The 21,812-nt window shown below is 44.3% G+C and overlaps 1 protein-coding gene across 4 annotated transcripts in view; it reads right to left on the reverse strand.

The window, feature by feature from the left end:
* Nucleotides 1-21,812, reverse strand: part of igsf9ba (immunoglobulin superfamily, member 9Ba) — a 41,671-nt gene that overhangs the window by 10,966 nt on the left and 8,893 nt on the right. For 3 of the 4 annotated variants that reach the window (XM_085917176.1, XM_085917173.1, XM_085917177.1), the window contains exons 1-15: nucleotides 18,971-19,285; nucleotides 13,515-13,712; nucleotides 10,837-10,983; nucleotides 7,931-8,082; nucleotides 6,423-6,540; nucleotides 5,069-5,210; nucleotides 4,415-4,560; nucleotides 3,371-3,654; nucleotides 3,181-3,300; nucleotides 2,646-2,796; nucleotides 1,764-1,887; nucleotides 760-935; nucleotides 457-683; nucleotides 303-387; nucleotides 67-228 (exon numbers count right to left, since the gene is read on the reverse strand). In XM_085917176.1, coding sequence (XP_085773302.1) covers nucleotides 67-228; nucleotides 303-387; nucleotides 457-683; nucleotides 760-935; nucleotides 1,764-1,887; nucleotides 2,646-2,796; nucleotides 3,181-3,300; nucleotides 3,371-3,654; nucleotides 4,415-4,560; nucleotides 5,069-5,210; nucleotides 6,423-6,540; nucleotides 7,931-8,082; nucleotides 10,837-10,983; nucleotides 13,515-13,712; nucleotides 18,971-19,034 — 2,296 coding nt within the window. In that variant the 5' untranslated portion in view covers nucleotides 19,035-19,285. Of the gene's footprint in view, nucleotides 1-66; nucleotides 229-302; nucleotides 388-456; nucleotides 684-759; nucleotides 936-1,763; nucleotides 1,888-2,645; nucleotides 2,797-3,180; nucleotides 3,301-3,370; nucleotides 3,655-4,414; nucleotides 4,561-5,068; nucleotides 5,211-6,422; nucleotides 6,541-7,930; nucleotides 8,083-10,836; nucleotides 10,984-13,514; nucleotides 13,713-18,970; nucleotides 19,286-19,476; nucleotides 19,630-21,812 lie in introns of those variants that run through there. The other variant, XM_085917174.1, reaches the window with a different exon arrangement.

Here is a 21,812-nt window from a genome sequence, read left to right on the forward strand (position 1 = left end):
GAGGTGGGAGACGTTCACGGTTAACATGTGTGGCGAGATAACCGAAAGCGTACGCCGGTTAGTGACCTGGTTTGCGTTTGAGCTTGCGCCGGTGCTGTTTGTTGACGAAGCACGCCGCCAGAGTGCTGAAGAGAACGGCCGCTGCCAAGAAACAAATAGTTGCCACCACGCCCGCCACTAACGGGCGAGCCAAGCCCTCGTCGGCCACCTCCGCGGGGGGGAATGGATCTGAGGGACAGCATGGAAGGATAGAAAGTCAGTTCCCTCATGGTCAACATTTTTCGTTTTTGTTTTATACTGACCCGTGCTGGACACTCCCACTACATTGCTGCTTTCGCTGATCAAGTCTTCCATGACCGCCATCACTCGAAACTCATACCAGGACTCCTGGGGGTCCGAAAACAACATACCTAAGATCTTGAACCTTCTATTTGCCCGACTAAAATGGACAAATACCTGAACCAGGTCTCTGGCGACTAGCTCAGTCTCAGTGGACGGGATCAAGTCGTCCAGGGTCTCCCATCGCTCCCCGAGGCGGAACTCCATGATGTAGCGGTTGATGGGAGAGGAGTGGTTGCCCGGGGGAAGCCAAGTGAGGAGGACACCGTGCTGCGTGCGGTTTGCGGTGAGGCACCGTGGTGGGGTAAGAAGCACCAGTGGTTCTGGGGTACCCAGAGGAGAGCCTAGGGAACACAGACAAATAGAACTCTGGGACTGTTGAAATTCACAACGTCGATGGCCACTCAAACCTAAGCCCACCTGCAGTGTTGACTGTCACAACTTCGCTGAATGGGCCTGTGCCCAGCTTGTTTTGTGCCAGCACGCTGAACTGATACTCTGTCCCAGGCTCCAGCCCTGGCACCAGCAACCACGTCTGAGCACCAGAAACCGGCATGGAATGCCAGTCGTGTGGACCGAAGTCCACCCTCTTTGACCTGTGCACGGCGGAGGGAAATGGAAAGTATCATACAATAGCTTGTGTCGTGTTTTTGTTAGTGCAAGGAATGTTTAGTTTTATTTTTTAACTGGCGAGCGTCACGGTTAAAAGTTGGATTGCGCACACAAGTGACCTACTTACAGTGATCCACCAGGGAAATAAGGTCACTAACGAAAAGGAAACAATATTACAGTCACCTGATTAGAACTTCTTTTTCTTCCAGCTCTGTAATGAAAAAAATAACTCCCCCCCCCCCCCCCCCCCCCGAGGGACATGAAGTCCTTTTTTGTGCCGTTATCTTTCATTGTTGTGATCATACCAATAGCATCATGTTTGGCAGTACAAAATATGACTTGTCATCTGTTCCAAAAAATAAACACCTCCCTTAAATAAACGCCTCCCTTTTTCCATAAAAAAAACAACAAGTGCTGACCGAGTATTATTGCCTGTTGTAAACAAGTTCCCTAGCACAATTGATGAATATTTGTTATCTAGTTAAAAAAAGCAAACGCCTTGCTTGCTTTTCCCCCCCAGGAAGAAAAAAAGGCAGTAACAGAGTCTTATTGCTTGTTGTAAACGCATTCCTTGCGCTAATAAATAGCCGAGTGTGACATTCACACGCACAAACGAAAAAAAACCTTCCTCGAATAAATGTCTCCTTTTTTTTCCCCACCAGAAAAAAAGAATGAGTTGTGCAGAAAAGATAGCGACAGTAATTATCTCAGATCAAAAATGCTCACACATGGATATTCGAGACTTGAGCTTGTTTTCAGTGAATGTTGCCAATCAAAACAAGAAAATCTCGAGTGGAGATAAATGTACTCACACTGGACCGTACCACACGGAAAAAGTCTGCTCGAAGCCGCCGTCGTAGCCCGCTTCCCAGGATACATTAGCGGAGGTGGTCGAGGGCACAACGTGGATGTTGCCGGGAGCGTGTGGGCTGGTGCCTGAGTGGGTCATAAACACACACACACACACACACACACACACACACACACACACACACACACAAATACAAAGCATAAAGGAAAAGAAACATATTTTCGATTCATCAATCCAGTGAGTCATAATTGTTTATTTGTAGTTGTGTGCACCGATTAACGGTTCGAGATTGGACGAGAATAAATTTGAAATAATTTGAGGATTAAGATGCAATTTTTTTTAGGAAGAACGCCGTCATTTTACAACAATAATGCGGAAATAGTCAAATAATATTTCCATGATATAAAAAAAAAAATGCACATAGTTTAGCACACAGCTCACATGGTACATATAATAATCAAACTAAGACTAGAACGGGACTCTCAGAAGTTGTGCTGATTTAATGGCAAAGTCACTGTGCTTAGTCCTCAAACCATTCTCGTGACTCATCCATGCGATGTGCCCGGCCGTGACTTTACAGTTTGCAGTAAAGACGTCCTTGCTCCACTGGCTGGACACACACACACACACAAAAAAAAAAAAAAAAAAGCTGCGCCACGCTGTGATTACAAAATGAGTCTTCAAATGAGGCACATAAAGCTATTACAGATAAGATGAAATGAAATTTTAATGACGCCCACGGCCAAATTGGATAGAGGCGAGCAGATTACGAGATGTCTATTGCTGGCTGCTTCGTGGGAATCGCACAAAGCACATGGCCGAAAGCCATAATAATCAACTTCAAGACCTGACAATGATGAGCCGTGTGTGTGTGTAATGGTACCAATGACCAGGATCTTGGTGCTGGCAGTGATGCTTGTGACCACGTTGGTTGCGACACACTCCCACTCGCCGTGATCCTCCTTGCTGAGCGACATGAACTGTAAGCTGCCGCTCGGGAGGATGTTGTGCTTGCTCCGGCTCGGCTTCCCAACCTGCACGCAGATTTTCAAGTAACGACAAGAAGCCGAATTAAGTTCAAATGTTACTATCCACTTGTAAAATTGGCCCAAAAAGTTAAAGAATTAAAAAAAAAAAAAACCAATAGTCACAATTCTCCTAAATTTTTCCACAAATTTGTACAATTAAAAAACAAATTTATCAAAAATTTTAAAAGCAAAATTTGATATGACAAAATGTCAACATTTATCAGGAAAAAGTTAAATTAATAATTTATTATTCTAATTTCTTTATTAATTAATTAATTAAAAATAATAGTCATAATTTTGACAAACAAAGTGACAATTATACAAGAATAAAGCACAATTTTTACTCAAACCAAATCCAAATACAACAAGAAAATGTCATTTCCGTCTCACCTTCCTCCAAGTGATGCTGGGAATATCGGGGTCTCCAGAAGCAGCGCAAGGGATGACTAACTCTCTGCCGGCCTCCTGTCGGTACTCCCCCCCAGGCCTCACGTTAAAGTAAGGGGGATCCTTCAAGTGGACCCACAAACGCCGGCGTCAGAATCTATCGAAAGCGCCCATTGGCTGCTCCGCGTGGTACCTTTAGCACCAGAGTGGCAGGGGGGGACATGCCCATGGTACCCAGGGCGTTGTAAGGCACACAGGTGTAGGTGCCCAGGGAGTCTTCGGTGGCTTCGGCTACCCGGATGCTCCCGTCCGGCGTCAGGCTCCAGCCGGGGTACTTGTCCACTCGCAGAGGGTAGCCGTCTTTCTCCCACTTTACCGACGTGACGGGTGGATTGGCGTCGGCCGGGCAGCGGATGATGCCTGGCAGTTTGCGGGGGACGTAGATGACTGGCGGCATGTTGATCACTCGGGCCGGGTCTGGAGAGAATCAAGTGGATATTTTAGGAAAATCAAGTCACAATATGATGAGGAGAGCTACAAAGATATGATTTAAAGACTTTTTTTTTTTTTCACAAGAATGTTTATAAGAGAATAAATCTTAAGTGTTGAAATGTGACATTGAAACATCCTGTACAGTTACAGATTGTCTGGGACAACTGATTTAAAAAAAAATATATATATATATATTGGGCGCCCGTGGCTGCAGAGTCGTCAATTCCCCCTCGGCGCTCCGTTCCCACATAGCTTAGCACGGTAATCAATGACTGGCGGGAGGCGAGCGGAGAGCAAATTAGCTCGGCTAGCGCACAACGGCTGGCGCTGAAGGCAGCCTGAGAGAGAGGCCTTCTTTCTTGCAGGAAACAAAAACGTATCGCTCACGAAATGAAGACGTGACAAAAACGATGGCCGCCACGTGAACTAAAAATGGCCAATGATAAAATAAAAATCAATTTCATACCTCATGAAATCAAGATGTCTTAACGCAAAAATGGCTGCCACGTGAAATGAAGATGGCAGCCGTATGAAAGAAAAATGACGGGCCTTAATGAAATGAAGAGGACAACGTAATCCAATGAAAGGAAGACGGCTATACCGTGAAAGCATGTCTTGATGTAACCTTGAAATTAGGCAAGGAGGCTGCGTAGTAGTGAGAAATAATAGAGCAGGCTCCACGCTGTTCCCCTCCTCCACTCAACCCCCAACCGGCGGCGCTGGCGGTTGCCACGGCAACACTCACACTGAACGGTCAGGTAGGCCGACGCCGAGGGCGAGATGCCCAGGCTGTTGCTCGGGCCGCACGTGTATTTTCCCGCGTCTTCGGGCTTGACCCGGAAGATGATGAGGGTGCCGTCGATGAGGATGCGCACTCGCAGTTTCAGATCACTGCATGGGGCGACACGCGTGTTTTTATGTCAAGGCGCAAACCAGCTCACACATGTGTAAGTTACATGAAGAGGCCATAAGAGAGCAGCAGAGAGTCAAACTGTTGATCATGACAAAATTGACACATTGCACTCAATAAAAGAATGATAAATTGCATTCATTTTAAACTTATTGAATTTAAATGAATAAAGAATTTGGTTTCTGGTTTTTGAATGATTTTTTTTTCCTAATTAAAAATTAAGCGTGTAGATTCAATCATTATTTGAATATTTTTATTTAGTTTGTATAATTTTACTATTTTGTCTCAAATTCAAAATATGGCATTATTTTCAATCAGGTATTATTTGATAAATTTTTCAATTCATTGAAATTGTCCTTTTTTGACAAAGAAGCTGCATTAGAGAAAAGCTGACATGGCGAAAGGTTCTGACAATAATTACAACACCAAACTGATCTTTACACTTACGATCATGATGTACTAAATAATATATTTGGACTGGCACTTTACTTCTTGAAGTAGACATTATCCTCCTCCCAGAACCACGTGTAGGTCAAGTTGCCAGGATACGCTTCGGCTTGGCAGGTGAACAATGCATTCTGGGATATGTTGACAGTGACGTTCTCTGGCGGGGACACGATGAACGGAGGCCCTGAAACACAAAATGCGTACTTTTGTTTGTAGTGACATTAATTAGCTTCAATGAAGTACACTACAATGGAGCTGATTGTTCAATATTTTCCGTGCCATGTTTTTTTTTGTCGGTTCTATTTAACTTCACACTTGTACAACAGTTAACCTGTTCTTCTACAGAGAGCACATGCATCATTTCCACTCCAAATCATCAGAGCGATGACACAACGCAGTACGGCAGGCACTGTTGGTTGTGCTTGGCGAGCTAGCGCGTGCTTCACATTGTAACCTTTCCGTCCCCCTTGAGAGCACACTCGCTCTTAACTCGCCATAAAAAAAAAAAAAGCAGAAGCCATGAAAGGTAAGATGTCTTTTTGTGAGCGGGGCCAGATACAAAAAAAAGCCTGCCGCTCGTTTCCAGCGTTAAGCATAAAAGTGGACGGCTGACAGGCACAACCAGGCACAATCCGGTAAAAATTGAGAAACTTGGTCAAGAAAACTCACCAGGCATCATAAAAATGATATGTGGCAGAATAAAATCAAAATAACCAATTAAAAGGTCATTGCATAACTTTTTTTGGGGTCCCTTAAGTCACCGGTGTCAAAGCCAAGGCACGGGGGCCAGACCCGGCCCGCCACATCATTTTATGTGGTCCGAGAAGGCAACTTATTGTTTCTTGTTAAAATAATACTCAATTTTTTTTTAAACCCCACTTTCAAAGTAAATTAGATTTTTTTTTATTATGCTGGATTCTGTTGCATGTGTGCGATAAGAGTTTATTAATGGCCCCAAAATTGAGTTTGAGTCAATACGATCAAAATCTCGCTGTAAAATAATATGTGATTCATAAAAACCGCTTGAAAGAGAGCCTGACTGACTGGCAGAGCGCTGACAGGCCAACCTTGACAGGCGAGGCGGACGTACGCGGACCCAAGAGAGCGTCCAAAAAAAACCAAAAAAAAATCTAGCACTTCCCTCGTTGTTGCGTTTTTAAGACAACAGCGGACCTTGTTGTTTACGTTACGTCAAACCTCTCAGGAAGGTGAGCTGCGCACGAGACACAACATGTCGGGCTATCGGAGTTAATGGAGAGGAAAGAGTAACAAGCACAACACACGTCCAATGGGAGCGCTTTAGAAGTGGTGAAGCAGCATGTGGTTCACTATTCAAGTTTTTGTTTGTAGATTTCATCTTTTTTCTATTTACGGGCCACCAACATGAACCTCGTACCTTGGACCAGCAAACGGGTGGTGTGAAGCACCTCCCCCTGGTCGCTGTAGGCTCTGCACGTATACGCCCCCCTGTCGTCGCGGGTGATGCCGAGGATGGTCAGGCTTCCGTCGTGCACCTGAGAAAAAAAAAATTATGATACGAACATTGCATGAGGCGGTTGCTGAGCTGCCTCAATGAGAACCAATAAAAGAGCATATGAGAAGCGCCCCCCCCCCCCCCCATCCCGCTATAAATTATGCAACAGGTTGTGAGGTCACGTCCATTCAAGTCACAAACAGCTGTAGTCGATGCATTATGCAGCCGAGGGAGAAAGGAGCGAAGCTCGAGGAACTCGGCCACATATTCTCCGTCTGACACGCTGTAAGCGACTGAACGGTCACAAGATTAACTCGCGCAGTTTTTTGCGCGACAGGCTGAGAGTCAAAGTGTGAAACAAACAGTGAAAAGCTGCAAAGTTGATTCAATCTCATGCCTGGGATAGAATTATTGATGAATTTTAATACGACTTCAACTTTTGTTTCAGAGGCAGATATTTTTTTCCGAATTAAGGAAAATTTTCACCAATTTTTTTTTTTTTTTATCATTTATTTGAAGAGGGGACGTGTTTATTTTGTGAACTAGATAGTTTCAGGCATTTCTTTGAAATGTATTCACGTACCTGCCGAAAATGCCAGGCTTTTTTTTTTTTTTGGGGAGGAAAGGCATTGATTTTTTTTCTTTGTTTGGAGGATGCATTATTTAGAGAAATATGTTCATTTCTAGAACTGCACCAGCAGGTGTTTATCTAAAGTGGACTTTATTTGGAGTGGGGGGGGGGGGGGGGCAGTTACACAGCAGAAGTTGAACAGGTGTTTGTTTGGGAAGGCGCTTTAATTGGAAAAGCCTCAAAACGCTGAAGGCAGGACAGTTGGAAACTCAACTACTGTACATATGGCCGCTCTTTTCAATGTATGGATCCTTTTCCTCCGTGTGCATAAATAAAGCAATAAAGTTAAGTAAAACGAGCACCATGACAACCCCGCCCACCCCCCCCCTAAAACTCATCCGCCTCCACCAGCTCCTGTCTGACACATTCCTGCATTTCTCTGGCGAGTCTCTGTGGAAGCGAGAGCATGCGGGTGAGCAAACACACCAGCACACACACACACACACACACACACACACACACACACACACACACACACACACACACACACACACACACACACACATATATACACACACACCAACATTTGGAGAAGATTCTTAGCACACGTTTCTCAGAAAGAAAAATATCAGAGGAGAGAGCGGATAAGTACTCGGCTCACTTCTGGATTTTTTCAAAATTCAAATTGAAGTGAAACAGTCAAATAAGTACAATTGGAACGGATGCCCTCAATTAATAATGAACATTTAGTGGAGATCTTTTTTTTTTTTTTTTTGGGTGGACATGAAGATTATTCACATGAATTACGACTTCTTTACAAAATAAACAAATGAAACGAAATAAAATATTTTTGTTTTACCGAATATTTCGCGTTGGTGGCAAGCTCCTCCCCTTCCCTCAGCCAGCTGATTACAGGTTTGGGGTTTCCCTGGGCGGAGCAGCTAAGTAGGATGCTGCCTCCTTCCTTGGCCTCCACATACTGCGGCGGCGTCGATGTAAATGTCGGCGGCGCTGTTGGAAGATCAAGAGAAAAAAAAAAAACAGACAAAATTTACTCACATCCAATCACAACATTAAAATGGTGATATCCTCGCATCACCTTAAGATTCTCTGAAGCTTCAACGGCAGAAGAAGCTCGTCACCAGCAACCCGAGGGGCCAATAAAACCTTCTTTCCTTTTTTTCCTCCACTATGAGTAATTCAGATGATAAATAGTGGCAGTGTGCTCATTTTAAAAGGAAGACGACAAATGGGCCACTTGCTCGCTGCTGGGAAAGTTACCACGCGGCGTCACACCGACTTGTCTGTCTCTTTGATTTTCTTCCTGAGTCAATTTGATCGGGATATGCGAGCAAATGCTCGTTAAGACCACTTAGGGGCGGAGCTACTTTTAGGACGTAACCATCCCGAATGTTCTTTTTTCTGACCCCAATCTCATATGCCTATTGTGGGAACGAGCGAGCGAGCGAGCGGCACACGGCAGCGGGTACATCGGTCAACTTGGGACTCTATAGTCGGATGCAGCGAAACATCGGAGTCGCTCCACTTAAAAAATAAAAAAAGTCAGCCAGGCATCACGACTTCGCCCTACTTGCGCTCCCCTCATCGATCATACGCATTGAAGATCGAGATCTGCATCCCATTGTTGTGCTTTGAAGGATCTCTCACCTTTGTTAACTCAGTCCACTATGTTTATGCTAAGAATAAAAAAAAAAATGTCAGCCAATGCCCATGACATGGTTTTTTTTTTTTTTTTTTTTCTCACATCGAGTGTTGTCTTGATGTCTGCAAAGCTGAGTGATGCGTGAAAAGCACAGCGAAGGGAAGCACCGGGCAGACTAGACAGGAGGAAGAAGAAGAGGATGAGGATGGAGGGAGGGAGGGAGGGAGGCAGACCGGAGGGAGACTGGCCTCAGTGTTCTTTTTCGGGCACAAGGCCTCGCCATCTGACACCTGCCACTGAGTGGGCACTAATGCGCCGTCCGCTTGGCAGGAAGCGAAGGCCACCGAACAGGAACTCCAAAGGAGGTGTGAGTGTGCGCGCGTGTCGATGTGTGTGTAAACAGGAGAAAAAGCAACAAAAAAAAAAAAGAGCGATGCGGACGAAGACGGCACCTGCTTCCCTCACACCACTTGTTTGATGTGAGCACTCTGAACCTACGCCAACATTGTAATATTTTCTTTTAAGGGGGTCTTCAGAGCAAACTGGATTGGCGACTCTTCCGTGACTTTCGCAGCCTTCCTCCCCCCCGCCCGAACAAAAAGTCGAGTGGAATAAAAAACAAAAAACGGTTTGATTCTCAGCATCCGTACGACAAAAAAAAAGTCGAAATGTAGATGACGTTATTAGGGATATTATTAGTCGCCGTTGAAAGGGCCTGACGGGAGCGAAGAGCTTCGCAGCGGGACGTTGAGCGTGAATACCGATGAGGTAAAGCGACAGAGGTGCTGTATGCCCGGCACAACAACGAGACATTGATAAAAAAGGAAAACAGTCTGACCTATTCAGAAAATGGGGACGCTCTCGCGTCGGCGACGTTTTATGTAACGCATGCCGACGCCATCGGGGAAAAAACAAAACAAACAAAAAAACATTATGAGCCTTCACGCACATCAGCATGTTTCACTCCAACGTGATTATGCAGGGCTGCGGGTTTTATAAATGGTCCTCTACAGTACACGATTCCACAGTAGCACCTTGTCATGGTTATTTAAACGGGGAGCTCGGCAAGGAACTGTAAAACATATGCATAATCACATTTCACACACCAGAAATACACGTGCGAATGACACAGGAGGTTAAGAGACCGGTGAAAAATGAACAACTTTTTTATTTTTTATTTTATTCGTGTAAAATAAAATGCTGCATAGTGCAGGGAAGGCGTTTTTTTTTTTGTTGCATCGGACACAAGTGCAAAAAAAATAAAATAAATACAGCTTGATAGGAAAGCTAGCTAAAACGCACTCCTCACATAAAACACAGTACACTGCATAGGATTTACTAATGCGCTCGGGGGGCCTTGGCGAGGAAATGCAAAGGTGCAGATATGTTATTTTCCCAGCCCAGTCATCACTTTGGTAGCTCGTAGACGACGTCTCACAACTGCCTTAAACAAACCTCAATCAATAACGGAGGCTGGCTCTAACCGGTCTCATGAAAACGCACATCAGTGGGACCTTTACCACAACTTTTAAAGACTGGAGGCTTTTATAAATGAGCAAAAAAAAATCAATAAAAGGTGCATATATATATATAGTGCAATTTTGGTTAGGTCGATATATGATTATGTATTTATGTCATCATGTATTGCTATTATGATTCTTCGTATTTTTGTAGTAAGTAGTAGTGGTATTATCATCATATTGTCATTATTATAAATATTATCATTGTTGATGTTGATATACATTTCTGTTATTTTTATTATTAGGAGTAGTAGCAGTAATAGAAGTTGGCAGTAGTGGCAATGGCGGAGCTAGGGGGGGGAGGGGCACTGCCCCCTTCCCCCCCGATAATAAGGTCGGATGATTGACATTTGGGTATTTTCTGATTTTTCAGAGATAGTTTCCCCACATTTTACCTAAGCCTATTTTTATCAGCATATTTTGAAGATTCTTTTGCAACCCCCTGGTTGGTATCCTTGCCCCCCCCCCCTCCTCGCAGAAAAAAAATCCTAGCTCCGCCATTATTAGTCGGAGTCACATTACTTAGTAGTCATAATATCACATAAAAATATGAATATTACTCCCCGAGGGCAGAAGACTCACCGTTGACCGTGAGGTGCACCCAGCTGCCGTTGTGGAAGGTGTCGTACTGTTGTTCCAGCATCAGGACCCGGCACTCGTACCAGCCCTGGTCCTCCGAGCGTACCGGTTCGATCTGCAGGGAGGCCTTCCCGTGCAGAGAGGCTCGACCTGCGGACGTGCGGGAAACACATCATAATCGTCAATAAATCGGCCAGAGCGGACGCCGAATCATTAGCGACCAATCAGTTTAGTTTTAGCGCGCAATCGTCAGAATCCACAAGCCGGTGACAGTCTCTGACGTCTCGGCGTGGAGTGCAAATAAGTTTATTTTCCATCTCAAATAAACGTGAAATTGGCCAACTGGCTGTAAAATAGACACATTCCTGGAGACCACAATTTAACCTGATTCAAAAGTATCAGCGTGGGTGGAAAAAAAAAAAAAAAGCCTTCCATCTATCTCAAAGTCGGCATACGGTTTCACACACACAATGATTTTTTTTTTTTTTTTTTACCCCTCTCCTACTTCACCGTTCAGGCTAAATTGGAATTCAAACAGGGAGCAAATCACAAGGGAAGGGAGAAGTTGAAGAAAGCGAGCCTGGCGAAAAATCCGCCGCCTTTCGACCGTCTGTCGAGCACGCGATCCGACTTTGACAGCCCGACAGACTACAACGTTTGCTTCTGCCGGGCTTGACAAGTGTTCCGAGATGGAGAATCTTTGCAGACTTTGATGTGTAAACGAAAGGCCGTATATGACCCGCTTTCTTTTTTTTCCGGTGCGTTTTCGCGGAACTGTACAACACACGACGTTTTTTTTTTGGGGTTAGTGCAAAATCATTGGAGTAGGAGGAGCGCAGCGACTGCAGTTTTGCAGGAGGAGAGAGAAGAAAAAAAAAAAAAGATGGTCTTAAAAAAAAGTCTGATCTATTTTTGGGTCGGCCATTGAAGTGCTGAGTCGGGGCGGGAGGTGTCTTTTTGAGATCAAGGGAAGTCGGTGCTGCTCAAGTGAACCGCAATGCATCCTAATTATCATTTCGCAACACGTATAATACAAAACTTCATTTGGGAGCACCTCTCCTGGAATAATTTCAAACCTCAAAGTCAATTGCATGAACTAAATGTTTATTTCCCGCAAATAATGTTTGGTCTGGCTTCAAAACATTATTTCACATCTACAGGCCGTGGCTTCCTCCACACACATCGTTCCGAACACCCCGGGGGAGGAGGAGGGGGGAGTTGTTGAAAGATATATGATCTTCTTACGCCGGCAGCTTGTCCCAGAGCCCGAGAATCAGACGCTAAAAATCTCACAAGCTGCCCGACTGAATTATTGATGGAGTCTTTGCTTTGAGTCGGCACAAAAATAGATGTTTTTTAAATGCTGTAATTTCCATACGGCCGCGGGACAAGTTCGCGCGGTAATGAAGGGGAGATAATATAGTCTGCGAGGGAGGGGGGGGGGGGGTAAAGTGTATCGTTTAGCGGAAAAAGATTTTTTTTTTTCATTGGAATCCAGAATTCGCCAGAGTCACTGAGGATGTAGCTGATGATTAGGCGCCGCCTTAATAGGTGCTGCTGTTTTGGTTAGCAACCAAATGACCGTATAGATAATTACACTTCCTGTTGTTTTTTTTTTTTTTTTTCCTGAGATGTTCACGCTTGCTCTTCTCTCACACCCAACGTGTGGCCAAGCGGACGCTGATACGTTTTGAAAGCGCCACTTTACACATGGCGGGAAACCCGCCGTAGGGTCAAAAGGCTCAAGTCAACAATGACACACCCCCGTAGGATCGGCGCTACCGAGCTACACGGGGAGGATCCCCTTAAAAAAAGTGCAGAGTCATTTTTAGATTCAAGACTTGAAATGCAGCCATGCTTTGCCTCACTTTTGACAGCGTATTAAGAGCCGAGGGTGAGGTTTGCGAAGCGGTAAAGAGGAACCAACGGGAGGGGATAAATGTGACCCCATTCTGACAGCTCGCCATCTTGTCTCACACACATACACACGCACACAACGCAACATCAGAGGAAGCAATTTCCTGCCGCGTTGAAGGCGACGCGCAGACGCATCGACTAAATCAGCACAGGAGGATTTTTTTTTTTTAAGGTTATGATGCGATTCATGCGGCGTGTAATGCATCTCTAATAGGCGTGGATTTTACTTTCACTCAACTGTGTGAGTCACACATCAATCACGCACGCTCGTTTATTTGTGTCACTGTTTGTATTTCTGATGGGAGGCTTTTGTTTTTGCGTTTGTGTTTTGGGAATTTGTGTTTTTCTAAAGGATGGCAATTATAGGACACACATCCCATAATCAAGGAATCAATCAAGAGTTGATTCATTCTTTAGACTCTTAGTGTTCGAATCAGAAAGCGGTCTCCTATTTTGTGACAATGAGTGTTTGCGATTTTGGAATTTGCGTTTTCTAAAGGATAGAAATGATGGGACACACATCCAATAATCAAAGAATCGATCAAGAGTTGATTCATTCTTTGGATTCTTGGCGTTCGAATCAGAAAGTGATTCCCGTTTTGTGACAATGAATGTCCGTCTGTGATTTTGGAATTTGTGTTTTCTAAAGGATAAGAAATATGGGACACACATGGCATAAAGAATGAATCAAGAGTTGATTCCTAGATTCTTGGCGTTCGAATCAGAAAGTGATCACCGTTTTGTGACAATGAGTCTGCGCTCACCGGTGTACTCCGGGTCCACATGGGGAGGGTAGAAGCGGAAGTTGATGAAGAAGGGAATAGGCACTCCGAACTTGAACCACTCCACCACGTAGGGGGGCTGCTGGCCATCCAGGGGAGGGGACACGTCGCACCCCAGGATCACGCTCTCTCCGGCGCGCGCCGTCACAAACCGAGGCTCCTCTCTCACTCCGTGGGCACCTGAGGACGTAATTAGGCGCTTCCGTCAACAAATTGACTCTCTTGCCATTCAAACACTTTATTGCACACGGACGAGAAAGCGGCGCGCGGCGTTTGGCGGACGGTGCCGGAACGGAAGCTGCCAAGAGGTCGCATTGATCTTCGCTGGCTGCCACCGGGCCCGACCGCGGTCCAACCTGCCTCAGCAGAACCATCACTCCGGGAATGGATTTTCTCCAGTTTGCCCCCCCCCCCCATCACACACACACCCCGAGACCACGCTTTCATTGAGCCGTGCCATCAAGGGACATGCTGACATTTCACAAAATGCAAGTAGAAGCTTTCATTAGCAGGATAATGCTTGATGAGATAATTGTTGGGATCGTTGCGATCCATCAATCTTTGCGTTTTGACATTTCGATGTGAAGGTAGAGTAAAATATTGAGACACAAGATTGCGGATTTGACCCAAACCGTCGGCTCAAGATTTTTGATTAAAAAGGTGATCAAACGAGTCGGGAAGGAGAAACTAGAATGATTCGACAACGACCTGTAAGATTTGTTTTTGTTTGATTGTTTTGGAATTTTCTCGACAAACCAAAAGCTTGGACTCGATATCTGAAAGGCCATATGGATCACTTAGCGAGTGTGTTTATCATTTTAATCGGCCTTATCCTGTCAGAGAGTTAATCCACTTTGGTCGTTTCAGCCGGCGCAAATTCTGTTCAGAAACAGAAGCAGATTAAATCAAATTATGTGTGGGGGTTTTTTTTTTTTTTTCAAACTCATCTGCTGGAATCTGCTTTGCTATTGTGTCTTTTGACCAAAAGAGAACATACTAAAGCTATGTTGTATTTCCATGCACAATTTCCTCCGTTGAATTCATAATATAATTGTCCTCACTGACAATGTTAAGTTTGAAATATATAGAAGTATACAACAAAGCATTCTGATGTTTTTAGGATAAAAGCCGAACACACAAAAGTGGTGGTCTTTTCTTTTTGAAGCCAGGGGGAAGGTTTTGAAATGCAAAGCACTGACATTAAACAGTCCCTTTTTTTTTTTTTTTTTTCAAACCATTGCTATGAGTGAATAGTCGATAGATATCAAAGGCTTTTTGAATTCAAGGCCTTCGCGAATGGTTAAGATTTCCTCAGCAACTTCACATTGGCCACATTGTTTGCTTTGGCTAAATAGAGTCACTTGACGTCAAACGCAAACTCAAAGCTATCGCTCAGTGGGTGGGGGTGGGGGGGGACTCAATTTGTTATTTTCTGTGCTGATGTTCAGGATGGTTCTGGTTCCTGGCTGGACATTATTTTTGGATCCCGTGAAGAGTTCCAGGGCTAATAATTGTCCAATCTCATTAGGGGATCCTCAAGGGGGCGCAATCAGCAGTGGCTCGATCATAGCGTTTAGCAATTTCATTTCCTTGATGGATTCACGATGATGCCCGCAAGGGTTCGTGAGCACTTACTGAGAGGAAATATTCATGCTCTCAATAAACATATTTGTTCCTTATTATTCTAGCTTCAAATTAAAACTAAAAATCTTTTCTTTTTTCCTTTTTAAATTTATTAAGCACAGGCTGACATAATTAACATATGGCTAAAAGTGTAACTGCTAATCTCGCTAGTAGAATCACCAAATAAGCTTGCCATTAATAGGAATATATTTTTTTTTTACTGTCCCCGAATCTCCTTCTTATCTTTCAGGGTTTGTCAAGAGGTGAGTAATTAATTTTTGACTTTATTTTATTTACTTATTTCACTTCAACGATACTGATAATATCACTCAAAACTTAGCACTTAGGTTCAACTTTGCTGAGTAAATGCTTAAATTAATTTGTAATTCCGTAAGATTTATTTCATGACAGTGCACACTAACTACCAAAAAAAAAAAAGTATTCATATTGTTATGATAACCCCTATCAACCAATAAGAGACATCTGTTCAAGTCCAAATAGCAGGCAGCTGTCCATAGCAACACGCCAGTCGTTCAGGGAGTATGATGGGGGGGGGGGGGGTCTACGAGGTTAATTCCACCACAGATTTCAACTTGTTTTCAAGTGCATGCAAACAACATAAAAAGCATCCCACTCACTCGTGACTACTTCACTCCAAATGTTATGTTGAGCAAAAGCACATGGCGGACTACGTCAAATCATCTGCATTTGAAGTGTCCAAATGCATCAAGCTAGCAAAAGGGGGATAATTGCATGTAAGCTTGCGTCGTCGTGGCAAATGCAGAAGGTTCACTGGACGAAATGGCCGCGGAGAGCCTCTCAAGGGCGTGCGGCCACTGGGCTGGATGGGCCATTGACAGGGAGGTAATTGAATGCCAGCCTACGTGGCTGAAGGTCACATCAGGGAATGAGCGTGTGTATGTGTGGATACAGTACGTATGCACAAAGTGAAAATGGCGTCGTGCTCGTGTGGGTTGAAGATAACTCCAAAAATAAGTCAAACTTAGAATGTTATTATTTATGATGATGAAAAGTGTCTTGATTTCATACTCTGAGCTGAAACACAAGTTGCTTCAAAAGTTTTCGCTGCGAGTTGACATTTCGATAAAAGACGATTCAATTTGGATTTCGTTCGATTTTCCAATCCAAATATTTTTATTTTACAGCCCTCCTGTCCACAGAATTGGCTATCATATTTTTCCTTTTTTTTTTTTCTCCGATGGAGTTACAAGGTTCAAAAAGTGTGTAAAAGGCAACCATAAGATGGATGGGGCCGAGATGGTGTGTCAAATCTATCTGATGATAGTTTTAAAAGTTCAAAGAAGGCAAAAAGTAGAGTAATGCTGGTGAAAATTGACATCTCGGCTCTCGTACGCTTCGCATCAGCCCCGCCGGTGTGTTGCACAGATAAAAGAAATCGGACACCACCAAAGCAACGCTGTTCCTTGTAGTAGTGATGCACAGAGTGAAGGTAATCTTATGAGTGGAGTTAATGTGTGTGACCTTGCATCCATTGCTAGCCACGAGAGTGGGTCAGCAGACTGTAGATTGCACAGCGGCACTCACTGTTTTCATATGATGTTATCTTCATGCAATAGCAACCAATGTCAGTTTTAAATACACGAGCTAGTGCAGGGATGGACAACTAGCTCCCTTGATTAAATAACAAAAATAACCCCAAAAAAATTCATTTGCTTAAGGTCATTTTCAAAATATAAACCCAAATAATTCTTTACAAAAAGTTAATAAAAAAAAAAAGTCTTAAGATGTAATCTCATTATTCGCCACTAGATGGCAGTTACTCTTACACTGTTTTTTCAAGTGGGAAAGATTTTGTTTTGAGAACATGCAACATGTACTGATCAGCATCATCCTAAATAAAAGCATCAGCACTCTAAATCCCAGACTCACACAATGTCCCAGACAGAAATAACAAAAGTCAGAGCGATCGATCTATCTGAGGCACAATCTCAAATCTCCCGAGATGCCTTTGACAATGTGACTGACAGTCTCGCCACCTACCCAAATACAATCTCTCTGTCTCTTTTTTTTTTTAAAGAAACCTATCACCAAGTCGCGGTTCACAAGATCTCTGCATGCTGTCAAACAGGAACGCAAAGCTGAAAATAGTCGCCTTCAAACAGCAACGCTCTGCCAGTGTCACTTAATTACCGCTTACGGTGGCTCCTGCTTCACCTTGATTGGTTGCCAAATTACCGTTGACTTTGTTGAAGTGACCTCCAGTCTCACGGACCATATGCTCTCCAACCTGACTCCCAACCCGCTTACTTGGCAGCAAATAATCAGAAATAAATTTATTAAGCAACTTCTGAGCTATCTTTGTGAAGCTGTATTGCAGAATAAAAATCAATACTATTTAACAGCATTACCTTTAGCATCGTTTGTTAGCATGAGCTAACACTTCCAATGGACAGATCTGTATGTTGCATACTTAAAGCGTGTGAAACAGGGTGAAGAAAAAAAAAAAAAGATGCTCAGCAGTCGACTTGTCCCTGAGGCTTATCCAGGGTATCGTTGGCCAGTTTGCACAACAAACCACGTCGGGACGTTTATGTGAACACGCAACACTTCTTGCCGTTCAGATCTTACTTGACTGACTTCACTATCCACGTTTTGGCTCGATCTCATCAGTCAGCCACATGACAGAAAAATCATAATCTCATCTAAACTTGACCTATTTACTGTCTTGGCAGCTTTGATTTACACATGACATGAATCTGCGATTCGACTTGTCGCATAAGCTCTACTTTTTGGCCCTCAACGTTTACGTCAAGAGGGAGGGGGAGGGGGGGGGGTTATTTTAATGCTTTGCCTCACATTTGATAAAATCTTAGGATAATCAAACAAAAATAGGAGCTGACAAATTAATAATTTTCACTTTCCAGTATGCCGCTTAAGAAATAAACGTGTGGAACGCTGCAGTTGAGCGTCTCGAAAGCTCTGGTGGCTTTTGGAGAAAATCCTCCAGTCTGTCACCTTCACTGCAGCAAAACCAAGCACCCTCTCACAAACTCGCACACACACACGCGCGCACACACACACACACACACACACACGCAGCCACGCTTTAAGACCCTACTTTCTCTCAGACTTCACGCCAGACGTGTGCTAGCAGAGCACTTTCAACTGGGATGGGTATGCGTGGACGTGGGGGGGGGGGGGGGGGGAGTCACTGGGATCAGTTACCAGGCAACAGCTTGGCCCGTGTCTCCCTCGTCTGGACATGAATGGGAAAGCAAGGTTAAGTGAGTGCATCTGTCAATGCACATGGAGTACGACTAGGACCCCGCACTAAAAAAAAATAATAATAATAATAATAAAGAAGGTAATTTGGCCATTTGATGATGCGCAATTGATATTGGACAAGCACCACGCTCCCACGACATCCTCCCATAGTGCAAATTGCAGGTTCTTATAGTACGTTCATCTGACATGATTGAGCTCCTTGCTTCCATCCTTGGAAGAGGTTCAGACGGTCACACCCCTCTCCTAAGAGCATGGGGACCGACCTGCCGTGCTATGATCCTCCATGCATGCTTTCTACACACTGAATGAAGCATGATCAATCGCGCTCGGAGTAATCCATTGTGTGTGCGTATCAGCGCGTGTGCGCGCGTGTGTGTAAGCCTTTTTAGGAGCGAATCTCGTGCAAGGAAAAAAAAAAAAAAATGCCACGCATGTCTCGAGCTGCAGCAGCAGCACACGCTCTCACGCACGCATGGACGCACGCACGCACGCACGCACAGATGGTGTGCAAAAATGCAACGGGAGCTATTATATTGCACTTGACTCACCTTGAGCGGCCGTTCCTCTGGTGCTGAATACACTTGCTATAAGAGTGGCCACATACCAAATCATAGTACTATTGCCAGCCAGCTATCGCCACGCCAAGTGCCCCGTTCGTTCGACCACGATGGCTCATATTCGACCTTGCGCCTCCTTATCAAGCTCTTCTCTCTCCTCCTTTTTTTTTTTTTTTTTAGCGACTTCTCGTATCCGGTGTCGTCTCCCCGGCGCGCTCGCCTCCCTTCGTCCCTTCTTCCCTCCCCCGTCCTTCCATCCGCATCCCCGATGAGACACAGCACCTGCACCGCCGCCGCCGCGCTCGTCTCGCCACACACGGAGCAGATTTTTTTTTTTGCCTCCCCCCCACCCCCCTCCCCTCCTTCTCTCTCTCTCTCCCTTTACGAGCGCCTGAGCGGAGAGCCCCGGAGTGGGAGGAAGCGCCAAACCCATCCCTCCCCCTCGCGAGCGCCCTCCCTTCGCTCCCTCCTTGCTAATCCCGCCCCCTTTCTCTCACCTGATTGGCTGTCGGTCGGGCCTCCCTTGCGAGGATTGGCCGAACCTACTGTGCGCTTCATTCAAGGTGAGTTGGAGCGTGCCCGTAGTAGAGTAGTAGCAGAGCCGCAGAATCATGCGCACTGACAGAGAGACATGTCGGACATATTTCTACCTAAAAAAAAAAAAAAAAAGCAGAAAATTAAAATAATTAAAAATAATAATCTACATGTGTACAATCCACGCCTTTCAGAATTAATCGTGTGACGTGATTGCGGTTGTATGTGACGCATGGGTGTGGCGACAGAAATAAAGCTTGAGGATGCAGCAGCTTCCCTCCACTACACATGGTTAGCCCTGATAAGCCAGCAACTCCACTACTACGCTTACACACACCTCCTCTCCTCACCCCTCCCCTCGCCTATCCCCTTCAATGGATGCCTGTTTCTGCATGCATGTGCACACACACACAGGGCTGCGATTATTTCACCTCCAGAAGATGCCGCTTTGCACCAGCCGGGAAAACCATCAAGGACTGTATTCTGCATGTGTAATATACAGTATGCTATAGCAAGCATGCACGGGAGACTAGGGATGAGCATATTTGCCTCACAACTGTGAGGTTCTAGGTTCAATGCTCAACTCAGGCCTCCCTACGTGGTGTTTGCATCCTGTTTCTAGTCCTACAAGGTTAATTCTGTTCATTTTCAATAGCGCAAGGATGGGCAACTGGCAGTTCTTTGCTTTTTCTGGTGCGCATACGTTAGCCACTAGAGGGCAGAATAATACAACACAAAGAAGACTTTCACAACTAAGGGACTACAGTATTAGCCATTGTTTGCAGAAAATTTAAAATACTGTATATGCCCGTGAGTATTTTTATTTAAACTCGTGGACTTTTGTATGGTTTAATGTGACAATAATATTTTATTTAATTTAATTAAAATTTAATCTCTCCTACAAGCTTCAGGAATTGTTTGTGGGCATCTGCACAGGTGGCGAGCTTAGTCCCTCATCTGCACTGTAAGAATTATCTCCACACACTTCCCGTTCCACCCCTCCCACCCGAAGTTACTGAGGTGCTGACACAACAACTCTGACGAGATGCGTTTCCATGGCGAAACGCACGTGACGTAACGGGCATTTGCTTCACGAGGCAATTTTTTTTTTTTTCTGTGATGGAGTCAGATTTTCCTGCCAGAGAAAATATAACATAATCTCTTACGCAACTAAACTATTAGTTTTAGATGAAATCTTTCGGATTTTTGGAAACAAGGGGAGTCCCGAGAAATAATTTCGGAATTATGTGTTACATAACTTAAAAACGATGTGAAGTTAGGCAGAATGAGACGAATACATTTTCCCATTGAACAAACAAAATACGTCACTACAATCAATTATTAATGTTTTAGAAATGGAAGAGAAACGCACCCCACAGTGACTTCAAGTGACCCTTTTTTTTAATGAAAAGACTTTTCGTAGTGACATTGTTAGTTAGTTGCCATGGTTACTTACACGCATGCCTCTACAGGTGTCACATGCATCACTACCATCGCAGAACGAGTCCAATCAAAGTAAAATTAAGCAAAAAGGCAGCAATGGGGGGGATGAAAAGCAGCCATGTTTAAAAGGAAGTCATTAAAGTCTTTCAGGTTTTTTTTTTCTTGCGCAAATCTATTTTTAACACAGTGCTAATTGCACCAAACGCACAGCGCCTGCAAATTCACAGGTCTCGCAATTCGGTTTAAAACCACGTTGCTACTTTGTGAGGGAAGTCATTTTAGAGAATACTTTTTTTTTTTTTACACAACTCGTAGTAACTTCCAGAAACGTAATCCCATTGAAGGCAGAAATAGCAACTTTCCAAAGGGCAACACAAACTATCTTTCCTGACCCGAGGGTTAGAGAGAGGAAAGTCTGGGCTTCCCGATTGAAGCCGACTCCGGTTAAACTGTAGAAAATGGATGGATGAAGACAAAGCGGGCAGGACTTGGCGCAGCAGCCGTCAATCCCGAGTTTGTACCGCCTCCTACTGGTCATCGACAAGTAAAAAACTAATTTAGATATCCACGATTTAATACAAATTCCGTTTCCCAAGTCAATTATTCAAAGCTAGAGATCTAAGCTTGAGTTTCTGGATTCACATACCTCAACCTGTAGAAGTTTTTAAAGTGACTATTCATATTTTTGTTGTTGTTGTTGCTTTGTAGGGTAAAAAATTGGCAGCCTTAATGTGATCATATTTTGTGACTGTCTTCGGCAGGTGTTTGTTGCCTGCGAGACAGTGCACAGGGTTTAACGTATACAATCGTAGCTATGGAAACCACATCCACTGGTCCCCCCGCCCTCTTCATCCTC

The sequence above is a fragment of the Syngnathus leptorhynchus genome, chromosome 7, assembly GCF_054491065.1.
Source record: "Syngnathus leptorhynchus isolate UIUO chromosome 7, UIUO_Slep, whole genome shotgun sequence".
In the NCBI taxonomy this organism is placed as follows: domain Eukaryota; kingdom Metazoa; phylum Chordata; class Actinopteri; order Syngnathiformes; family Syngnathidae; genus Syngnathus; species Syngnathus leptorhynchus.